We start from the raw sequence: 19,299 nt of genomic DNA, 5'->3' as shown, positions 1-19,299 counted from the left end.
GTCCGGTCATAAATCTTGTAAACCAAATGAGAGGCGGTAAAGGGGTTACAAGGCCACAGATGTTGGTGTAATTTGCGACAGATTACTATCAATTTGTCCTAATAAGGTGAATTCCAAAAGGTCAAATGAGGACATGACGGTAGGCTGGTCGAGTAGTTGACTGGACCATCATGCTGCTGGTCAAGTTGGATTGTTTTGGTGCTAGAACATAGGTTGACGATTTGTCAGTTCATGTTTAATGTGAAAGAAAGTTCAGAGTTCACGTAATGTGTCTAATTATTTGTAGGGGTCTATTTGTTTAGTAACGCCTATAGCTTTAGCCTAAAGTCACCACAATGTAAGATATTGACACTTGATAAATGATACGATTTTGATATACATTATAATATGCGGTTTTGCTAAAGTGACGAAAACACCGGAACATGAAAAAAACATACCACATTTTATCATATATTTTGGTCTTTGGCATATGTTTTGTCAAACTTATGAGAATTGTTTTCTAAATTTACTTGTGAGGTCCTGGTGATAATGCTCCAAGAATGGTATATTTTGAAAAATATATATTCATGATATTTAACATCAGTGGCGCCATGATGCCAAATGTTGCCATAATAAGACGTGAAAGTCACAACTTCTTGAAACTTTTGAAAGTGTTTTCTTCGTATACCAGTCAAAATTGTTTATCATTCTTATCCCACTCAGTCAGAACTGATGCGATGATCTGACAATACAAATGGCACACCGTGGTTGCCAAAACGGAATTTGAGATCCTTTGATACGGGACTCTGAAATAATCTTTGAAGCTCTTTTGAAATAATCTTGCACCATGAACTTCTTTTGAATTCCATTATCTTTCAACACATCCTCAAATCCTTGACTTTGAGGGGATGTTTGGTGCCGCTCTCGTTTGAGATCCGATCAGGAGTGACCAGTGGCCCTGAGTTGAGCCCTTCTCCCAACGGTCTTATAGGCAAGGGAATTGGTGTAAAATCCTTCACAAAAACACACGGCTGGTACGCTCATCATTTTCCAGTAGCAAGGGATTTTGCCTTTTCTTCACCAAAACAAGCTCATGACCTAGCGGGGACACTACTTTTAAGTAACAGAAAGAGTGTCTCCTCCTCGGCTTAAACGTGCGGTGAAAAAACTTGCCAAGGGAACAATATGTTACAGGACTTGATCTTAGTGATCTACCGCAGAATTTGCCCCGTGTTCAACTCGGCTGGTAGCCCTATTAGGCCTAGATCATGTATGCTTGTGTGACAGATAGGGGGGACGGGGGTCGATTCCTTCAGGGTGGTGATCCATCTTGCATGAGTATCTGGGGACGTTAGTGCATGGTGTGTTTGTTGTTCGATACATTATTGTCTTGTTGTGCAGTCATTCAGTTAGGCCCACTGGAGCAGTTCGGACAGGTGCAATTGTTCTGATGGTTTGTGAGAAATCTAAGCATGATATGAGGTGTACCCTTCACTATGGACCACAATAGCCTCATCCCAATGACATAGTCCAATAACCTCAATTACATAATCATAGTGCAAAATTTGACCGTTAGTTGCAGGGTATGAGTTTTTGTACCCAAATTTCAAAGGTCATTCAATGAATGTACAAATGTATTGGGGTTTAAGAACTGTGCCCCTGATAGATGCGCATGTTGGCAAAGTATAAAAATAACGTCCATTTCTTACAGATTGACAAAAATCCCTCCTTAAAAATAGCAAATATTCTTCGCAACGAGCTTTTTGAACTTGAAGTTCCTGTATAACAATTCATCTCAAATGCTGTTTATTTACCCCCAATATATGCATATGGCCCTACATTTTGTATTGGCCTATTTTTGGTACAAAAACTTCTGTGAGACCATTTTGGCTCTGAACATCTGAACTATTGCGTGACACACAACGGTTTTTAGTTGCAAACCGTTTGAACTATTACTATTGCGTGACAGAGACAGCGGTTTTAGTTGCAAGCCGTGAGTTTGTGACAGGTTCCATCTGAGATAGATGATAATGAGAGCAAGATTGATGACCCTTGGACACATCTGCATGTTTTATGAAAGTAAAACAATGCTTATACACCGGCCCAGAAAGTACACAAAGTCGCGTGCTGTTAAACTTTATGACAGAAATGATGGACATTTGTGCCGTCTCTGTGTACCGACAGACCATCATGCAATGCGCGCGGTGTAGTCTCGGGCCAGTCGCAAGGTGCCGCGTTTAGGAAGGCCAAAAACTGGCAGTGAATGAGACTAGGTGTGCCTGATGATTCTGTTTTCTGTTGTTCAGATTTTGATAAACAAAGAAACGAAATAGACAAATAAATCATCTATACTTTTCACAACTTCGCCATGTATTTGTATGCTGTTGCATATTTCACATACAGCATGCAGCAATTAAATGCACGATGATGTACTATCTTATGGTGCATGCATGTACAATTTCATTCGTAGCACACTCTTATGTGTATCTTTTCCCAGACATCCATCTCACAACATCATTCTTTATACATAAATAATATTTTATCAATATTTAACAAAGCCAGTTATGATTTTCTATTGCGCGTTCACGGTCACCATCGTCAAATATAAGCTCTGTCCGTCATGCCCATCTTTAGACTTTCTGCATCAGACACCCCCTGAGGCAACTATACCGTAATGAAGCAAAAGGTGCGAAACAAAAACGGCATGAGCAACACCGAGAGGCTAGGCTTTCCACATCTAGTGACAAATTTAATGTATTCTTTAAGTCAATATGACCCACTTTGATGCAAGTGCGAGGTAGATGTGCATCTTTTTTATTAGTGTACATATCATTTGCTTTGCCGTGCATCTTTTCCTTATATCTTGCTTGCAAAACACGACGTAGTTTATTCGGAAGCATAAAGCAGATGTTTTGTCGTTAGCCATGCATGTAACTCGCGTGCTCCGATCGAATTTTGAACAGGACCAAAAGGCAATACACAGTATGAATATTACTCTTCATTTGCTCATTATGAGCATAAAAATACGAAAAGAGAAAGAAGTCATCGTCCCAAAATCGACCCATTTTTATTGCGGCTGCAGTATAGCCCAAAAATGGTCTTCCCTGGTTTTAAAAACGGATGAGGGATGAAGGAGGGGCAGGTGGTTTTGATGGGCAAAATGTCGTCCGGGCGTGATTCCGCTTTGAAGAAACGCTTGAAGATAGAGAGCGATGGAGATAGATGGAAAGAAAGAAGTATATCATAAACATTTTGAAATCCTAAGGGGATGTAGCCTGTGTGTGCTTGTATATAGTTGAAAATGTTGATGCCCGATTTAGAAATGTCACATATATTCGCGCAATTAGGTGCATGTTTGATAGGATAGGGCGGTAGTTGAGCAGTATGTTGAGGTGAATTTGTGTTCAAGATCAATTTTTATCATTTATCAACATCATAGAAAGCTAAATATTTGAAAATACTCAACATCTGATGATCTGAGCATATACATTCTCTGTGTATTAGTATTGACGAACATGAACTTCACTCATGCAGTCTGTGCGCCACTCAACGAATAAAGCCATTCGAACATGCTGAAGTTCAACATTGCATAATTCATGCACCTTTTCTATTCTGAAATGTGAAAGAACATTATAATTATTGGGATGAAGTGCATACACTTAAAAAAACAAGATTCTCCAAGTTCGAACAAGTACAAACTCGAAGTGATAAAAAAATGCTCGTTTGACACATCGACGGAAGTTGAGTTTGGATATTTCAGCTGTTTGCATCAAATTATCTTTAAAAATCGATAAGTCGCAGCCAGAATTCACCAATTACCATGGTTACCGATGATCAACACAGGTCTCCCCTTTTCGTCTTTTTCGTTTGAATCTCTCTCGTGGTTTGGGATCTATTTATGTAATGATTCTGTGACGGTGTTGATTTAACGAATATAGTTCTCAATGACATTGCAAGAAATGGTAAAACTACATTGCTAAACCATGCTATTTTAAACGTGTCATGCATGAAAAATAAATGTATTTTCAATGAATATGTGGGGTGGGTGAAACTGAGTGTGCACGGGTGTGAGGGGTGTCTGTTGGGGGTGAGTGTATGTTGGGGTGGGGTGGGTTGGGGTGTGTAATCTATGAGAGATGCACGTACACAACTTAAGAATTTTCACACAAAGGTCAAAATACATAATGAAGAGACAATAATGATAATACTAATAGCCTTGTATCATATAGAGCCCAGCCTTGTATCATATAGAGCCCAGCCCTAGATATAAAAGAGGAGCTACTTATTTATAATATAAGTTACACTTTTGTCCTTGGTAGATTTTTAGCGTCTTTGGTTTTTGTGTTCTCGTATTATACGGAGCTTTGCTTGTCATTCAGACTTAAATTCTCCTTTTAGCATTAAATGATTGCGGCAACTGGCTTTCTAAAACCTCCGATAATTTGACTTCTATAATAAAGTATTGTGCGATTTTAAGGTCTATAAATGGTATCGAGGGACAAGGGGAAAATTAATCCTGATCTTGTTAAAACGATGACAAGAACATGTCAAACAGAATAATGTCTTTCTAGTTTCTAAGGTCACCAAATTTGTAACAGTATTTTGAATCTATTTTAATGATAGTGTGCAAATTTGTACGCTTGAAATCAACTAAATAACGCCCTTTAAAGAAGTCAAAGGTGAGAGGTCAGGTCAGGGTCGGGTCCATGTCAATTTCGCTCCGGTACTTTTTATAAACTTACAATGGGAAATCTCTGACTATACCTGTCTGTGTGTGTTTGTCTGTCTGGCTGTCCATGTTCTATGAGTGTAGTAAAATTCATAGAATGATCCTCACTGATATTCCGAAAAACGGAAAAACTACTTTGCTACTGTGTGAATGTTAAACGACTGAATTTTAAGACTAAGTATTTACACAGATTCAGTCTGGTATTATCCACTTTAATAAAAATAGCTGCTGTAATTGAATTCACTGCAATATATTTTCCGGGAGTGATATTAAATGTTTCAGAAATGTATCAAAGTATCGCACAAAGTATAACAATGGTAATCGTTTGAAAACAGGCACCTTTACAGTGCTTATTATTACAATATTACACAGGCCATGCATGTAAATAAACCGTAGAGAAAGCGAGAAGTGTACGGTATCCACGAACAAATACGACTGACAGTACTCGACTGTCGACTATATTATTGGCACTTAAATCACCAATGGGTTTATTAAATGAATTTAATATCCGTTTAGAACTCATTATAACTTCCTCTATACCTAGTCTGTGTATTAACTGATCAATGTCGTCATGTATGATGGTGGATGGCACTGTATTGCGTCCAGCCCGACCGATATGGCAAGAGGCTTGTCGACATCGCCTCCTCGCACCAATATAAAAATGTTTAACATCAACTTATTATAAACCATGCATATAGCCATCAGCGAGTTAATTAATTAGGAAAGTGTGATGTGTCAATTGTATTATTTGGTAATCAGGAGGTTAAATGCTCATTTAATATCGGCTTGGTGCTTTGTAGTGACAGTTTTAATTAATCGCAGACCGGTTATGAATGTTGCAATAATAGTTTACAAGCAGGGAAACTGTTTCGCGTGTATAAAAGAATTACTACAGATGAAAATTGTATATGCAAATAATAGGCAAAGAAAGAAATATGTTTGGTTACAAATAATTGATTTTATTCAATGTGTGCAATCCTAATGTGAACGAGGCATTGCATGATAAAATTCAAGTTAGACACCAGCCATGTCGAAGGTTCGAAAATAATGTTCGCATATGAATAGTTTAAGGGTTATGGCTAAATTTGACTTTCAATTCAAGTTAAAGTTAAGTTATTGTCATATTGGACAGTCATAAAGAACCTTGGATTTATAACGGCAGTGACTAGAGCAAATCAACTGCTCAGTATCAAAAGTGGGTAAGTGCAATAGCTGCCATGTGTAGACGAGTACTTATACTGTGTGTAAATTGCCAAATGTTCACAGGGCAGCTATTGCACTTACCCACTTCTTGCACTGAGCAGTCGAAATTTTGATACAAACCGTATACACTTAATTGTATATTCAAATTATCTGTGCCTGTACTAAAACTATACTTCATTTCTAATTTGCATTTTGTTTTCTTTTTTGATTATTTTCAGTCAAAAAATCACCAGATTCATTAGAAAATAACAACAATTGCATCGGTCTCAACGGCTCATTACACGGTTGTGATACAGCTAGCAATCCGGACACGAGTGCGGCGGATAACTCCGAGAGTGAGGATCTCATGGACGGTGATTTCAAAGAAGAGACATCGCCCACCCCTAGCAACTCAGCCACTGATGATATGGAGAGAACAAAAGAAGATGTTGTGGACACTGATAGTAAGAACAATAATGCAACAACAGGTGCAAAAAGAAGGGGTCCTAGGACAACAATAAAGGCTAAACAATTGGAGACATTAAAAGCAGCCTTCAATGCTACCCCTAAACCTACTAGACACATACGGGAACAATTAGCACAGGATACAGGACTTAATATGAGAGTTATTCAGGTGAGTTATAAGTGTAAACAAACAAACACCTCATCCCACCCACCCCACACACAAATCTGTCAAAACGGTGTGGCTTTTATGTTTGTCTTGGTCTTGATGTTGACGTGATAGTGTCTTCTTGCATCTGAATGATCTGATAGATCAATCCCAGGAGTGCAACCAATGCTGTGAGCTACTGCATCGTTGGTGCTCTTAAAATTGTGATATGGATGTACCGCATCGTGGCATGGCATCAGATTGGATGAAGAAGAAAATATGCCTGTTTAAAAAAACACTCCAGTTTAAACAGGATTATTTTAATAGTTGAATTCAGCTATCAATTTTCTGATTTTTCATAAAATTTTTGTTATGAAGCATCTTCTTATTGTGTTATGAAGAATATTGTGGTTTCAATATTATTGGCACAAAATTTGACATTTTTTCTGATGTTAATATTTCCCTCGCATTTTCTCCCATATTTAGTTCAGCTTCTCTGGCACAAATCAATTTTTACCCATCTCTTTCACTGATTCGACAAACTTCAAACTTGATTTCAATAATATTGATGAGTTGCCAAGTTGAAGAAAATATTTGAATTTATGCATCATTAAACCGATTGAAATAATCTGCCAACCAACCACTTTCTAAGACCATTATTAATTGCGGTATATCACACATTTGAAAGCGAAAAGCTATCCAAAGCTCGTGACTTTTCAGGAGGGATTATTTGGGTGAAAATAACGATAATTTTTCTGTTTCAATCAAATTAAATAAATAGTGATAATAGTCTCAAATTATTTGGCAAGGGCAGTTGTTCTGAATGACTAATTGATCATAATTACGCCGGCATTTTTGTGGTGTCTGTGCAGTGTAATTCGTGGGTTAATGACCCCAGTTTACAAAATTAAAAGGTGGATAATGCTAATTTTCAGTGTTGGTTTTCTTAACTGTAATTGAGCAATCAATTCCAAGGTTTAATAGATTTAAGATTTTTCCACCATGGACCATGTCATGACATAGCATTGGTCATGCAGACCAAGCCATGTCATGCAATATCGGGGACGAAGCCTCCATGCTCCATCTATAAAACCGACAAACGTAAAAAAAAAAGCTTCAACATTTACACATTAATAACATGAATTGAAGCTCGAAGCTGTGAAATTTCAATATTTGCTCAAAGAAGATCTAAATTCTGATCATAACACAAGCAAGGATATATGTAAACTTGCAAGTTTCGAGTAACCAAACAAGACGTCAGTGATCAATGATCAATGCATGCTCCTTTTATTATTATAAGTATCGAATTTACATGTATACATACATTTTGTGTACTCTGTTATCGGACACTATTTAAAGAGTTGACATACCGATTCTGAAGCTATACATTGAAATGTGTTGGTGCAAAAAACCCTGAAACTGTTATGTTGAGGGGGTGGTGCAAATGGGTTCTATCTTCAATAGCTGCCGGATGATATATATGTAGATGTGTATACAATATAGAATGCCGAAATTGCCAAATGTATATAGGGCAGCTATTGGATTTTGGACCTTTTTGCTGCACTAACCCTCGATATGTTTTGAAAACTGTTGTTTGTTTCCGTATTTTCTTGCGACCAGACAATAAATAGTATGGCCTTTTTTGTGTGTGCCCTAGCTTTCCTTTCTCTGTCTGTCCTATTTTTATGCTAAACGGGCCAAAAAAGGTATCGTTTGATCGGCGACTAAACAAACCCTATTGTTATTGACATGACACCCACTTGAATTGGTATAATGCCCTTCAGACATTTTAAACCACTTTGGTATGTTTTTATTTTGATTTCTTCTCGACAATTTTTTCAAAAGAACATACATGTTGGTTTTCTGAGCATGAAAGCGTTGCCGAAAAAATGGCGTGAGCGATGATCATCCTAAAATTACTTCTCGAAATCTTTATATACAAAAGAACTGCAGCATGCATACGAAATAACGAATTATGGAATTATGGAGTCCCAAAGGAACGGAGATGCTAGGGATAACACGCGCCGTTTTCAGATGATCCTATTTAATCCATTTAGGTGATCAATAACATGGGCGTTGCTTATCGATAATCTCATATAGATTAACGGATCATATTTGACTGATCAGCAGTTTTCTGCTTTGCCTCAAAAATCATCTTCAACTATCACGGGGCGTGTATTTTTTTTGACCATCGAGAGTTGAGGCTGTGAACATGATGAAGCTTTGTATCAGCGTATTACACAATATGAGATTTATCGGGATTTACCGCTTCTGTCATATTGCCCATCCCTATAAGATGATAGTTAAGAGGCAAAAAGATAAACATATTAATTCGGCTTATCATTCCTAAATATATCGCTCAGTTTGGCGTGTAATTATCAATAATATAATGATTATGATGAGTCGATTATAATGATACGACCTCTTAGCTGATTAGCTCATTCAAGCAATTTTTATGATACCTTGCATATCCCGAATGCTGTTGCGTGCAGTTGGTCTGACTCGTTGTCGGGCTCGTTGTCTTTGTCCAAATACAGCTGTATGAATTCTCTGTTTTGAAGGTACTATACAAAATTACAAATTCGTATGACAATTTGAGATCTGCTCCCCTCCCTCATAGGCCTATCTAAATTAAATATGATAATTATTATGGATACAACTGTTTGCGACCCTAAACACATTATGATTATGTGTAGGGTATTTAAAATGGTACCGGTATGCATGAATGCATACACCAGCAAAATAATGATAAAGACAATGACGATTAAAAACGACCTCTTAGTTCATGCGTGACGACGATGATAATGATGACGATGATGATGATGATGATGATGATAATGATGATGACGATGATAATGATGACGATGATAATGATGACGATGATAATGATGACGATGACGACGATGACGATGACGATGATGATGATGATGACGACGATGATGATGATGATGATGATGATGATGATGATGATGACGACGATGACGATGACAGTGATGATGATACCATACTGTATTGGCCATTGGTCCGGTTTGACCATTGACTGGTTTGACACTTCGTAAGGCCTTTCTGTCGATGGTGGTCTGGTCATGATGACCAACCGTCAAATTCGTCGCTTCTGTTTAGATCGATAACCGACGATCAACAAATAAATATGATAAAAGATATCAAATTATTTATATTACAATACATGAATGCTCTTTTTATCATCGTCAATTTTTCTACAAGTGTAGAATAGGACAGTGTTGTGCGCCGCTTTAAAGCTCACACCGTGAATTCAGCATCGAAGTGGTTACGTAATTCTCTTGGTTACCGGATCACGCTACTTTGGTATGCCTTCGAGTGCCATATACTTTATGTGGTGATCATTTCGATCGTGGTTCATTACTCTAGCGCGTGATCCCGTTGACATAGTAACATTACGTAACTTCGATACTGAATTATTGATGATGCGGACTATGAGATTAGTTACCCATAATGCATTGTGGAATTACGTATCATTATTTTGTGCAACAGTGAATTAATTTTATTTCTGCAATTCAGAGATGCCAGTTTTCAGGTATAATTACCTGATTTCCTACTTTTTGTTATTACTCCAAATTTCCGCAGTTTTATTTATTTTTAGCCCGTTTTGAGGCTTTATAATCCAAATTCGCGAACCTTTTTCTGCGAAGTCACTTCAGGCCACTGGCATCCCTGACCGGTTATGTATCATAAAAGTAGGACCCGCGATGAGCAGATCTTCTGGGGTGAACCAAACCTGTCTGGTTATTAAATTAATCAGTGATAAAAGTTATCTCTGCTAATTGATGCAATAACATTAAAACACTAATTAGTACCTGTAAAATTCAGAGATAATTAACCTTGTCATTGATTATGATTTGATAACCAGTCAGGTTTGGTTCACCCCAAAAGAACTGCTCAGGCAGGGCTTCCGCTTTTAGCCCTAAAATTACTATAGGAATATTGCTTCATAATGATAATGATATGATATGCATGATACGATATGATATGATATGATATGATAGTGATATGATATGATATGATATGATATGATATGATATAGTATGATATGATATGATCTGATTATGATGTAGGCCCTAGTATAGTACCGGTAATTGTTTAGGCTATAGCGCGGGTGAATGGTTGGCGCAGTGCATCTTGGGATAGCCCCCTATGATAGATATCGCCCAATGATACTCGTCGTATTCATATCGTTAGGTCATTAAATGCAGACGATATATAGCGTAAAGACCCGCCAATTAAGTTCCTAAACGGCGATGAATACGTCTAGTCGTTTATGTCACACATTAAAATGACTTGCCTATATAGATGGTGATGATTTATTGACTTGATAAATATCCACCAATTCGAGGAAAAGGAATTACGTAATATCGTCTCGAAATTGGAAAGTTGAGTTTGAAAGGAGCGAAAGTGGATAATAAAAGAATATAATTTTATTATGTTTTATTTTTGCCACCTTCCTCGGTATTTTTCTGCTATGAATATGGCTACTCCATTAAACATGAGGACGGCAACTTTGTATTCAGGGGTGTGTGTACAGTAACTTCTCATATCATTTTGGACACAAGAGACTTGACTGATGCATATGGTGTAGTGTTTCTGGTCACAAACTGACTTTTCAAATGTTTATTTAAAACCTTTGATTTTTGATAAAAATCACAGAAAACTGTTTATTTTCTCAATATGACTTGTCAGTACACGTCGTCTGCTCGAGTCGTCTGCTAAAACCACTTTTTATTCACGCACATTGACTTGTGGACAAAAATCGATGTCATGATTGCTCACCGCGGGCAATATCGCGCTCTTGAATTCATATGAAAACTAACAATGATCTGTTTATCTTCGCACTTGTTGGTACAAAACGAAGAATTAACGATCCGTGCTTTGGGCAGAACCAAATAGATTTGCCAGGCGATTTATAGTATTCACCAATGGGACGGGGATATCTCCCTCCTGGTGTTCCCGCTCCTTATATGGAACAGGGAACTATTTAGTGTTTCACTTTATTTTGGAGGCTGTCTTGAGGTAAATAGCTTATAAATGTTACCATCAAGACCATTTACATGTATGGGGAAAATAAAATAAAATAATCTTATACGGGACCATTTTTGCTCTATATTATGTGTAGCCTATTTGGAGAATTTTGGTTGATTTCTCCGCTACTTTCAGCTATTTTTGTCAGTGAAACCTATACGCTATGCAGCTAATCCAGAGTTTTACGTTTTACGTCGTTGAATTGCCAATAGTTGTAATAGTAATATTGGCTAAATAGTATCACGGTATTCTAGCCAAGAACCGTTCAAATGCTATATGATGCTATACACACGCGTCGATTTATGATGTGTCTGATTAATTTCATTTGTAGCAAATGCTCCAGGTTGTCTACAGTTTCTAGTTGTCCTCTGCGTTACTCAACAGGAGTTTGAACGGATTGGTTTACACCCATGAGCAAGTATCAGCGCGCCAACATCACCTTTCTTTTTTACAACTTCAATACCCCAAGCTTCACCCATGTTCTACATGTGCAGAATAACATAATAGTTATCTATTACGACAGTATTTAATATCATGTCAAACACCTTATCACATACATGTTGATAAAATATGTACGCCTCTAAAATTAGCACCTTGAGCGAGACATGGTCCTTTGTCCGAAGATTCTTTTCTTCAACAATGTTACTGCACTTTAAAAATGCCTTAGGCTCGCACAGGAGCATTTCATAGTTTGATCTTTCTTCATCGTGTTTCACTATATGCTGGAAGTTGTCTATAACAGTATAAGTACAGTGCAACATGTCATATTTTGACAGTGGCGATTAAGTTCAAAAGTTCATGACACTGGTATTTTAAAAGTATGTCGTTTACGCAACCTATGTTCCCGATATCAAATTACTGTTTGTTACACTACCCCTTCCGTCATACAAATGCCGTCCCTAATAAGTTAACCACTCAGTGTTTACCCATCTGTTGATGTTTATGCAGTTAATGTTATCAACAATATGTTACTATAATTTCATCTGGCAAAACTGTAACAGCAAATCATCATGTGCAAAACTATTTCAGAAATGGATATACCATTTACTTGCCCACAAATTTGTTCAAAGTGATCTGCAGAGGGTTCAATGTTAGCCGATTAGTGCCGCTTGATTGAAGTCAAGATAAGTGATATTTAAGTGGCTAACTTTCTTCCATCCCTTGAACTGACAAAATGAGATACATTATGTCTGGAGGCGAAACTCGTACTGAGACGACAAATTATCGTTTACATACTACCCTCCAGATAACTAAACATTATTGTTTGTATGCTCTATTTGAAATTCAAACTTCTCTACACCAGAGGCCTTTTGTGTCTTACTTATGTTCTTACCCTGTGATTTCAAAAGGTTAATTATACAAACTGCTTTGTTAAAGAAGGTGATGTATAAATTTTCATCCCCGTCTTTGTTTTCCACCAAAATTTATTCTTTGTGATGAATAAAATATTTACATGTGCTCCAAAACGGCACCACTATAAAATTAGCATAGCTATGTTATGGATGATTAGAATTGGTTAGAGTAGGGGTCAGCTTGCGAAAGGAAAGTACACCGGGACTTCCTTCCAAGCAGCATGCCCTGCTGCACGCGGTGTCCTAAAACCTGATCGTGCTACTCACAAGACTCAATACTAAATCGAATTCGACTCCTCTCTCTCTTATATGTGTTGTATAGTTGTGGGCTTTTTTTGCTCTTTTAAAATAGTCGGCGAGACTTCACTGACAAGGCGAGGACCCTTGTGTTCATTTCTATATTGAATTTTCTCGCCCCAGCTGAGCCCAGCTTGTTGCTGCCTGGACCTTTGTCACTCGTAGACCCGTTTACGAGATGAGCAGAAGAAGGCACAAATGGCTGCGTTATTTTAAGAAAGTCAATGAAAGTGCACAATATTTTGAGATATTATCCTTTTATAGCGACTGGTCACAAGAACCACTGGTCCAATGTTAGACAGTGTTTCTATTTTGTATTTTGGGAGCATTTCGTAAATGAAGATGTCAAAATTTGGCAAAATTTATTAAGTTTTTTGGCTTGAGTAGCAGCAGACGAGAGGTTAACCTTAAGAGACATATCGAGTATCATAACATACTTGGATTCAAGTTCATTCTTTAGGCATGTTGATAACTCACAACTTAACTCGGCATGGCCCTTACGTTTGGTACAAGCAGTAGCAAGTGAGCATCCAATGTCAGCGCATCCAGCCAGGGGGTGCGGGACTCTCATTGCTCTATCGCGTGAGTTGCCAGTCTTCACTCCAGGGTCGCCAATGAATTTGGAAGTGACCTTCAGCCGAACTCTCTCCCCTACCTGTGACTCCCCTGTAACTGGTTAGTTAGTGGGGTGCATGCTTTGGGGTCTTTACCCACTTCTGTCAGTTGTAATACAAAGAGAGTGACAACACATGTGATGTATGGGCCATCAAAAACGGTTTCATTTCATATGGATATAGGCCTAAAGGAAAGAAGACAAAGAGGTTAAGCTTAATCGTTAAGCTTAGGGGTCTATATCAAATATTTTGTCATTGTGACAATCGTAATTTGAGAATTTAAGTTGCACGTTTATAGCCATGATACTAGAATATTGCTGGTCCAAACATCTACGTTATTATGGTCTAAACTAACATTAACAAGTGCAGACTGCGCCCTCTATCACTTGCATCTGACAACTCGTCCAACATGTCCAAACTTTTTTACGTCAAATAATCAGAATTCCCTGCCCTGATCACTTATATACTTGTTTAAACATGAATGTTTTCAGTTATGCATTTTCTAACTGGCAAAGTTCTTAGCAAGTACAGGCAAAGTATCGTCATAAACAGGTATAGCGGTCATGAATAGCGCCTTGAGGTTGGGCATTCCAGACTCGAAACCGCCGGAGGTAAAACGCACGTTGTTTCTTCTGCTTGGTTACATTTTGTACATGGGAAAATCGCTTTTACTTTTCCTTTTTCTTTCCACTTCGTCAAGACATTCAAACCTGTTATCAAACCCCGTCTTCTTGGCCAGCACACATGTGTTTATAGTGTAGCACTGGCGATTTTTGATGGAGGTGTGAAGCCTAAATAAGCTAACGACACTCGTCGTGAGCCCTCAACCGTAAACATTGATGTTGCTCTGGGCTATTCGTGATTTGCAGAAAACAGGGTTTGTTCACAGAGGAATCATGAAAAAGCGTATCATGAAATGTCGAATTCATGTGGCATTTAACATCTTTAGAGAGATGAAAATACATTCAAGCCTAAATCATCATAGGATGTATTTTTGATTTATAGAAGAAAGATCATGTTCTGAACGTGTTCCAACTTCTATGTGCATCGTGTATATAATGTGAGGTGCCTTTTATTATTTAGATATACCGTACATTGTAAATTAAAGATTATAAGCATGAAATCATTTTACTACAGCCACGAAATTTATCAAAATTCTGCAAGGATACCAACGTTATATCTTAATGTCTTTTGATCTATACATTGAGCTCATAGCATATTGTGGTTTATATATTAACTACCACCACCACCATCACTACCGCCACTACCAACACCACCACCACCACCAACACCACCACCACCACCCACTCACAACACCGCCATCACAGCCCGCCGCCACTACCACTACCACGACCCCATCCCCACCACCGCACCACAATTGCGAAATAAAAGCGGAAATTCGGATTTCCAAAGCCAAGAAGCACATATCCATGAGCACTTTCTTCCAGACTGGAGAGACAACACATATAGCTACTGTCCTGACATGACCTGATATGAGGACACGTCAAATCTTACCCGATAAGGACACATCAAAACTTGTCTCAGGGGTACCCCACTACTAATATTTTGTGGGTGGAATAGTCATAAACCCATAAAATTCTAGACGATTTGTAGGTACACGTGTTCACAATTACCCATACCGTGGGCAGGTGGGCATCGTGAATTATGGTGCGGAGAGATGATGGCTCGTAAAATACTAAAACAAAGGTGTAGCCTATGTGTGTTCATGATGTTTGACAACAAGAATGTCACCCAGTGATGCTGGAGACACTACCACAAAAGAGCAGAAGCTCAGGGGCGTACTAGCCAAGGGGGGGGGGGGAGGGGCAACTTCCCCTGTGAGAAGTCTGCCCCTACCCCCACAGTTGGATGCTGGCCGCCCTGATATGCAAGATTCTTAACCTACTTTTTAGCCCATTTTTGACCATTTTCGTCAAAGTTTGCCCCCTTTAAAGTTGGCTTGCCCCTCTTTGCCCACCCTCTGAAAAAGTGCTGGCTACGCCACTGCAGGAGCTATACCAGTGAACTTGATAAGTGACTCCAACAACAAGACAATATCGAAGACGACAAAGACATCAACGTCAACAACAAAAAAGTAAAAATCTTTCCATAAAGAAGTTGTCAATCTGCGTGGCCTACATTTGATGATTTATCCTCGTCGATGGTATGATAGCCTATATTTTGAATGGTTTAGCGTGTTAACCCTGAAATGACCAAAATACGTGATTCAGATTGTGAATAATAATATATTCTCTTTATAAAAAGCAAGAAATTGGAATCTAATAGCGGTATTGGTGGGCATGCAGATGACTTGAATTATTACTAGACGAATTGCTACTAATTTCAAACATGTTTGGAACAAGTAATTCTACATTGTATGCCATAAATTTACAATGTAGAGAACCACAGTCCTGGCAGTCGGAACATATAGAAAACTGTCAGGAACGTTAATGTCTAGAATTATGATTTAATTTCTATACAAATTTGACTTTTCAAAAGAAACCGAAAAATGTCAGTTACCCTATGAAGGGTTCAGAGGGCACGAAAACTACACAAACAGTACAGGTGATCTTTGAACTGACTCAAGTTTTATGTTTTCATGTTTCTAATTTCTCCCGTGCTTTTGATGGAGATTTACGAGCTTCTTGAAACGCGGTGAAAGAACAAATGAAGTGCTAATATCTCCCGACGGTGTAATAATTCTTGGGTGGAATGACACGGGACGAGGGTGACCTTTTAAGGTCACGACTTCAGGAAGGCTAGCTACCGCGTATCATGATTGTCAATTTATATATTTTACTTGTTTGTAAGAAAATTTACTTTTAAAACAACCATAAACCATTGTTTACTGTCAAAATAAGGATTATAATGAAAACATTACACGTAGGCAGAAATAGGATGTATACGTCCTAAACAGGCATGCCAAACGGTTTTCTTTGAGAAATACTGATACCTTGTATCCGGGGCCTTGCATTCAACCCAAAGATGACTAAGATAAGACAATATTTAAGCCATACTATTTTTTAATGTCTGAACTATGCAAGGAATACTGCTATCAGTATGATAGCGCTGATGGGTTGGCGCCAAGATAGTTGTTAACCTCCCGCTTGAAGCTCAGCCCATTCTGGTTAGAGTTAATTGGACCAAGTAAAACATAGTACCTTCATGGTTGTTCTAAATAATATTTTTAAAGAAATTTTGCTCCTTTGAGTCTCACTCAACCCACCTTTACATTCATTGTCCAATGTTATCACGATCATCATGATTATGAATTCATATTTTCAATTACCTGTGATAGTATCCATTTTATCGCCGTATCGTTTTTGCTTTTATATCTTTAGGTGATTCAATCTCAATGTTCCGGTTCGTTATTTCAAAGTCAAAAGCATCAATATTGTTCTATTGTTGATAATTGATGATCACTTCGAAGGTGATTTTCCACGTTGAGGCTGTATGATAGCTTTAAACCATCTGCCGCACGGAGGATGGTGATTTCTTTGTTTCTGATAAAGCTTGATAAGACCATCCTCATCCTTACTTGTCAGATGCAGATGGCAAATGAACACAATTTCTGCTCATCACTATCACTGACTATGGACCATAATGGCCTCATCCCAATGGCATAGTTCAATAACCTCAATTAAACACTCATAGTTCAAAATTTGACCTCAAGGTGCAGAGTGAGTTTTTGTACCCACATTTTCAAAGGTCATTCAATGAATGTAAATATGTATTGGGGTTAAAGAACTGTGCCCTGATAGATGAGCATGTTGTGGATCCTAATGATAGTCGCATTTTCAGTCTTAGTTCAATGACCTCTATCCAACTACCATTATTCAAAAGTTGACCTCAGGTTGTGGAGTATGCGTTTTTTTATACCCAATACATTCAATATCATTTTTGGGTGTACAAGCAATAAGAAACAGTGCAGGGAGAAGATGTTGCAGATCCTTCACGTGTAGGTGAATTTACATGCAGCATTTGTACGACCATGGACCTCATCTTGACGCGTTTACTATTTAACCGTGGACATTAATAGGCATATAGGAAAACGTGGACGTCCACGCTTTTTTAGAATGTGCTTAAGGGGTGTACCCAATGTTCTAGGTCAGTTCCAATGTGGAAAGTAAGAACACGTCTCTGGTTTTATTAATATACTGGAATCTAAATTTGAAAAAAGTCCCTCCATTCTTTAACTGCATGTTTCTTGTAAATTATTTATGTTTCGGTCCAGCAGTCCAAGATACGTGTGGGGCATATTATTTTCATGCAATAGAAAAGATGAAAGATCACAAATTGTGTAATACTGCCATTGCTTGTATATACCAAAGTAAATGTAAAAAATATCCACTGCATTTTTATGTAAATATTAACCATTAATAACAACTTAGAGCTATCAAATGCCCCAATTATAATTAATTTTCGTACAAATCAGGAGTGGTAACCAGCTTTTTCTTTCTCGCTTAAACTGTTACAAATTCCACCAGAAGTGTTCTGTAACTGTCATACCACATCCATCACTTGGGTCCCGTTGCCACGGCAACCAAACTCCTTATTTAAAAACACGGACCTCTGTACTCGTTTTGAATACATTAATAAATTTTTTTTGTTGCTTGCGCGGGCAACAATGTCGAAACAGCATTTCGTAGTGTTTCTTGTCATGTTAAAGTGTGAAATAGGACATGTTCTAGTCAGTTAGTAAGCCTGAAGCCTTCTCAGGTCGGAACGTTGTCATTTCACACGACGCGATTCCGTTTACGTGATGCCAGCACCTCCGTAGTGCAGTCCTCGTCTGTCTTGTATTTTTGCGGACAGAAAAAGTCTAGCCGCGAATATTTATGGTAAGCGCAACTGTGTTAGAATGCGATGAATGCGCATTTTGAGCCCTACGCATTATAATATTAAAGTACAGTTGGATAACATTATATAAAACTATAAAATACACGATTTTGGATGTTTTTGATCAATATTTGAAATCAAACTTAGAGGATTTTGTATGGATTTGTGACATACGGATGATACGCAGTTACACACTTGCTCATGGCTTCAGATATCTTGCATTAGAATCCACGAGTCTGTTCCGTATATATGGTGACTGTTTCAACTCTCTTCAATTCTCTGCAATAAACCGCTAGGAAAACAAGTTCAAGGCACTTTTTATGTATGAATGTTTAGACCATCGTATGTAAATTTTATGGTTAAGAACGAGTTTCGATATCTCAAATTTTGTTCGTCTCTGTGACAGGTCATGTAATACAGCCCTAATACACTAATACCACTTCTCAATAATGCCTATGGGCATGGCTCTGTTTGGGGTCCCTGAAGAGAGACGGTATTGGGTATGAGGCTACGAAGCCCTCTGTCGGTCTGGTTGCCATCGTGACACGTTAAGCTTATATGGTTGGATATCTGCCGGCGATACTTTCACCATCTTGAGAAAAAAATGTAGTGAAAAAGTGTAGAAAATGAGGAGAGAAGAGA

At 38.1% G+C, this 19,299-nt stretch overlaps 1 protein-coding gene across 1 annotated transcript in view; it reads left to right on the top strand.

The window, feature by feature from the left end:
- Positions 1 to 19,299, top strand: part of LOC140164549 (LIM/homeobox protein Lhx5-like) — a 52,840-nt gene that overhangs the window by 10,860 nt on the left and 22,681 nt on the right. Inside the window, exon 3 of the mRNA XM_072187854.1 lies at positions 6,130 to 6,524. Coding sequence (XP_072043955.1) covers positions 6,130 to 6,524 — 395 coding nt within the window. The remainder of the gene's footprint in view (positions 1 to 6,129; positions 6,525 to 19,299) is intronic.

The sequence above is a fragment of the Amphiura filiformis genome, chromosome 11, assembly GCF_039555335.1.
Source record: "Amphiura filiformis chromosome 11, Afil_fr2py, whole genome shotgun sequence".
Classification (NCBI taxonomy): domain Eukaryota; kingdom Metazoa; phylum Echinodermata; class Ophiuroidea; order Amphilepidida; family Amphiuridae; genus Amphiura; species Amphiura filiformis.
The sequence above is the reverse complement of the archived record's forward strand: the minus strand, read 5'-3'. Positions and strand labels throughout refer to the sequence as shown.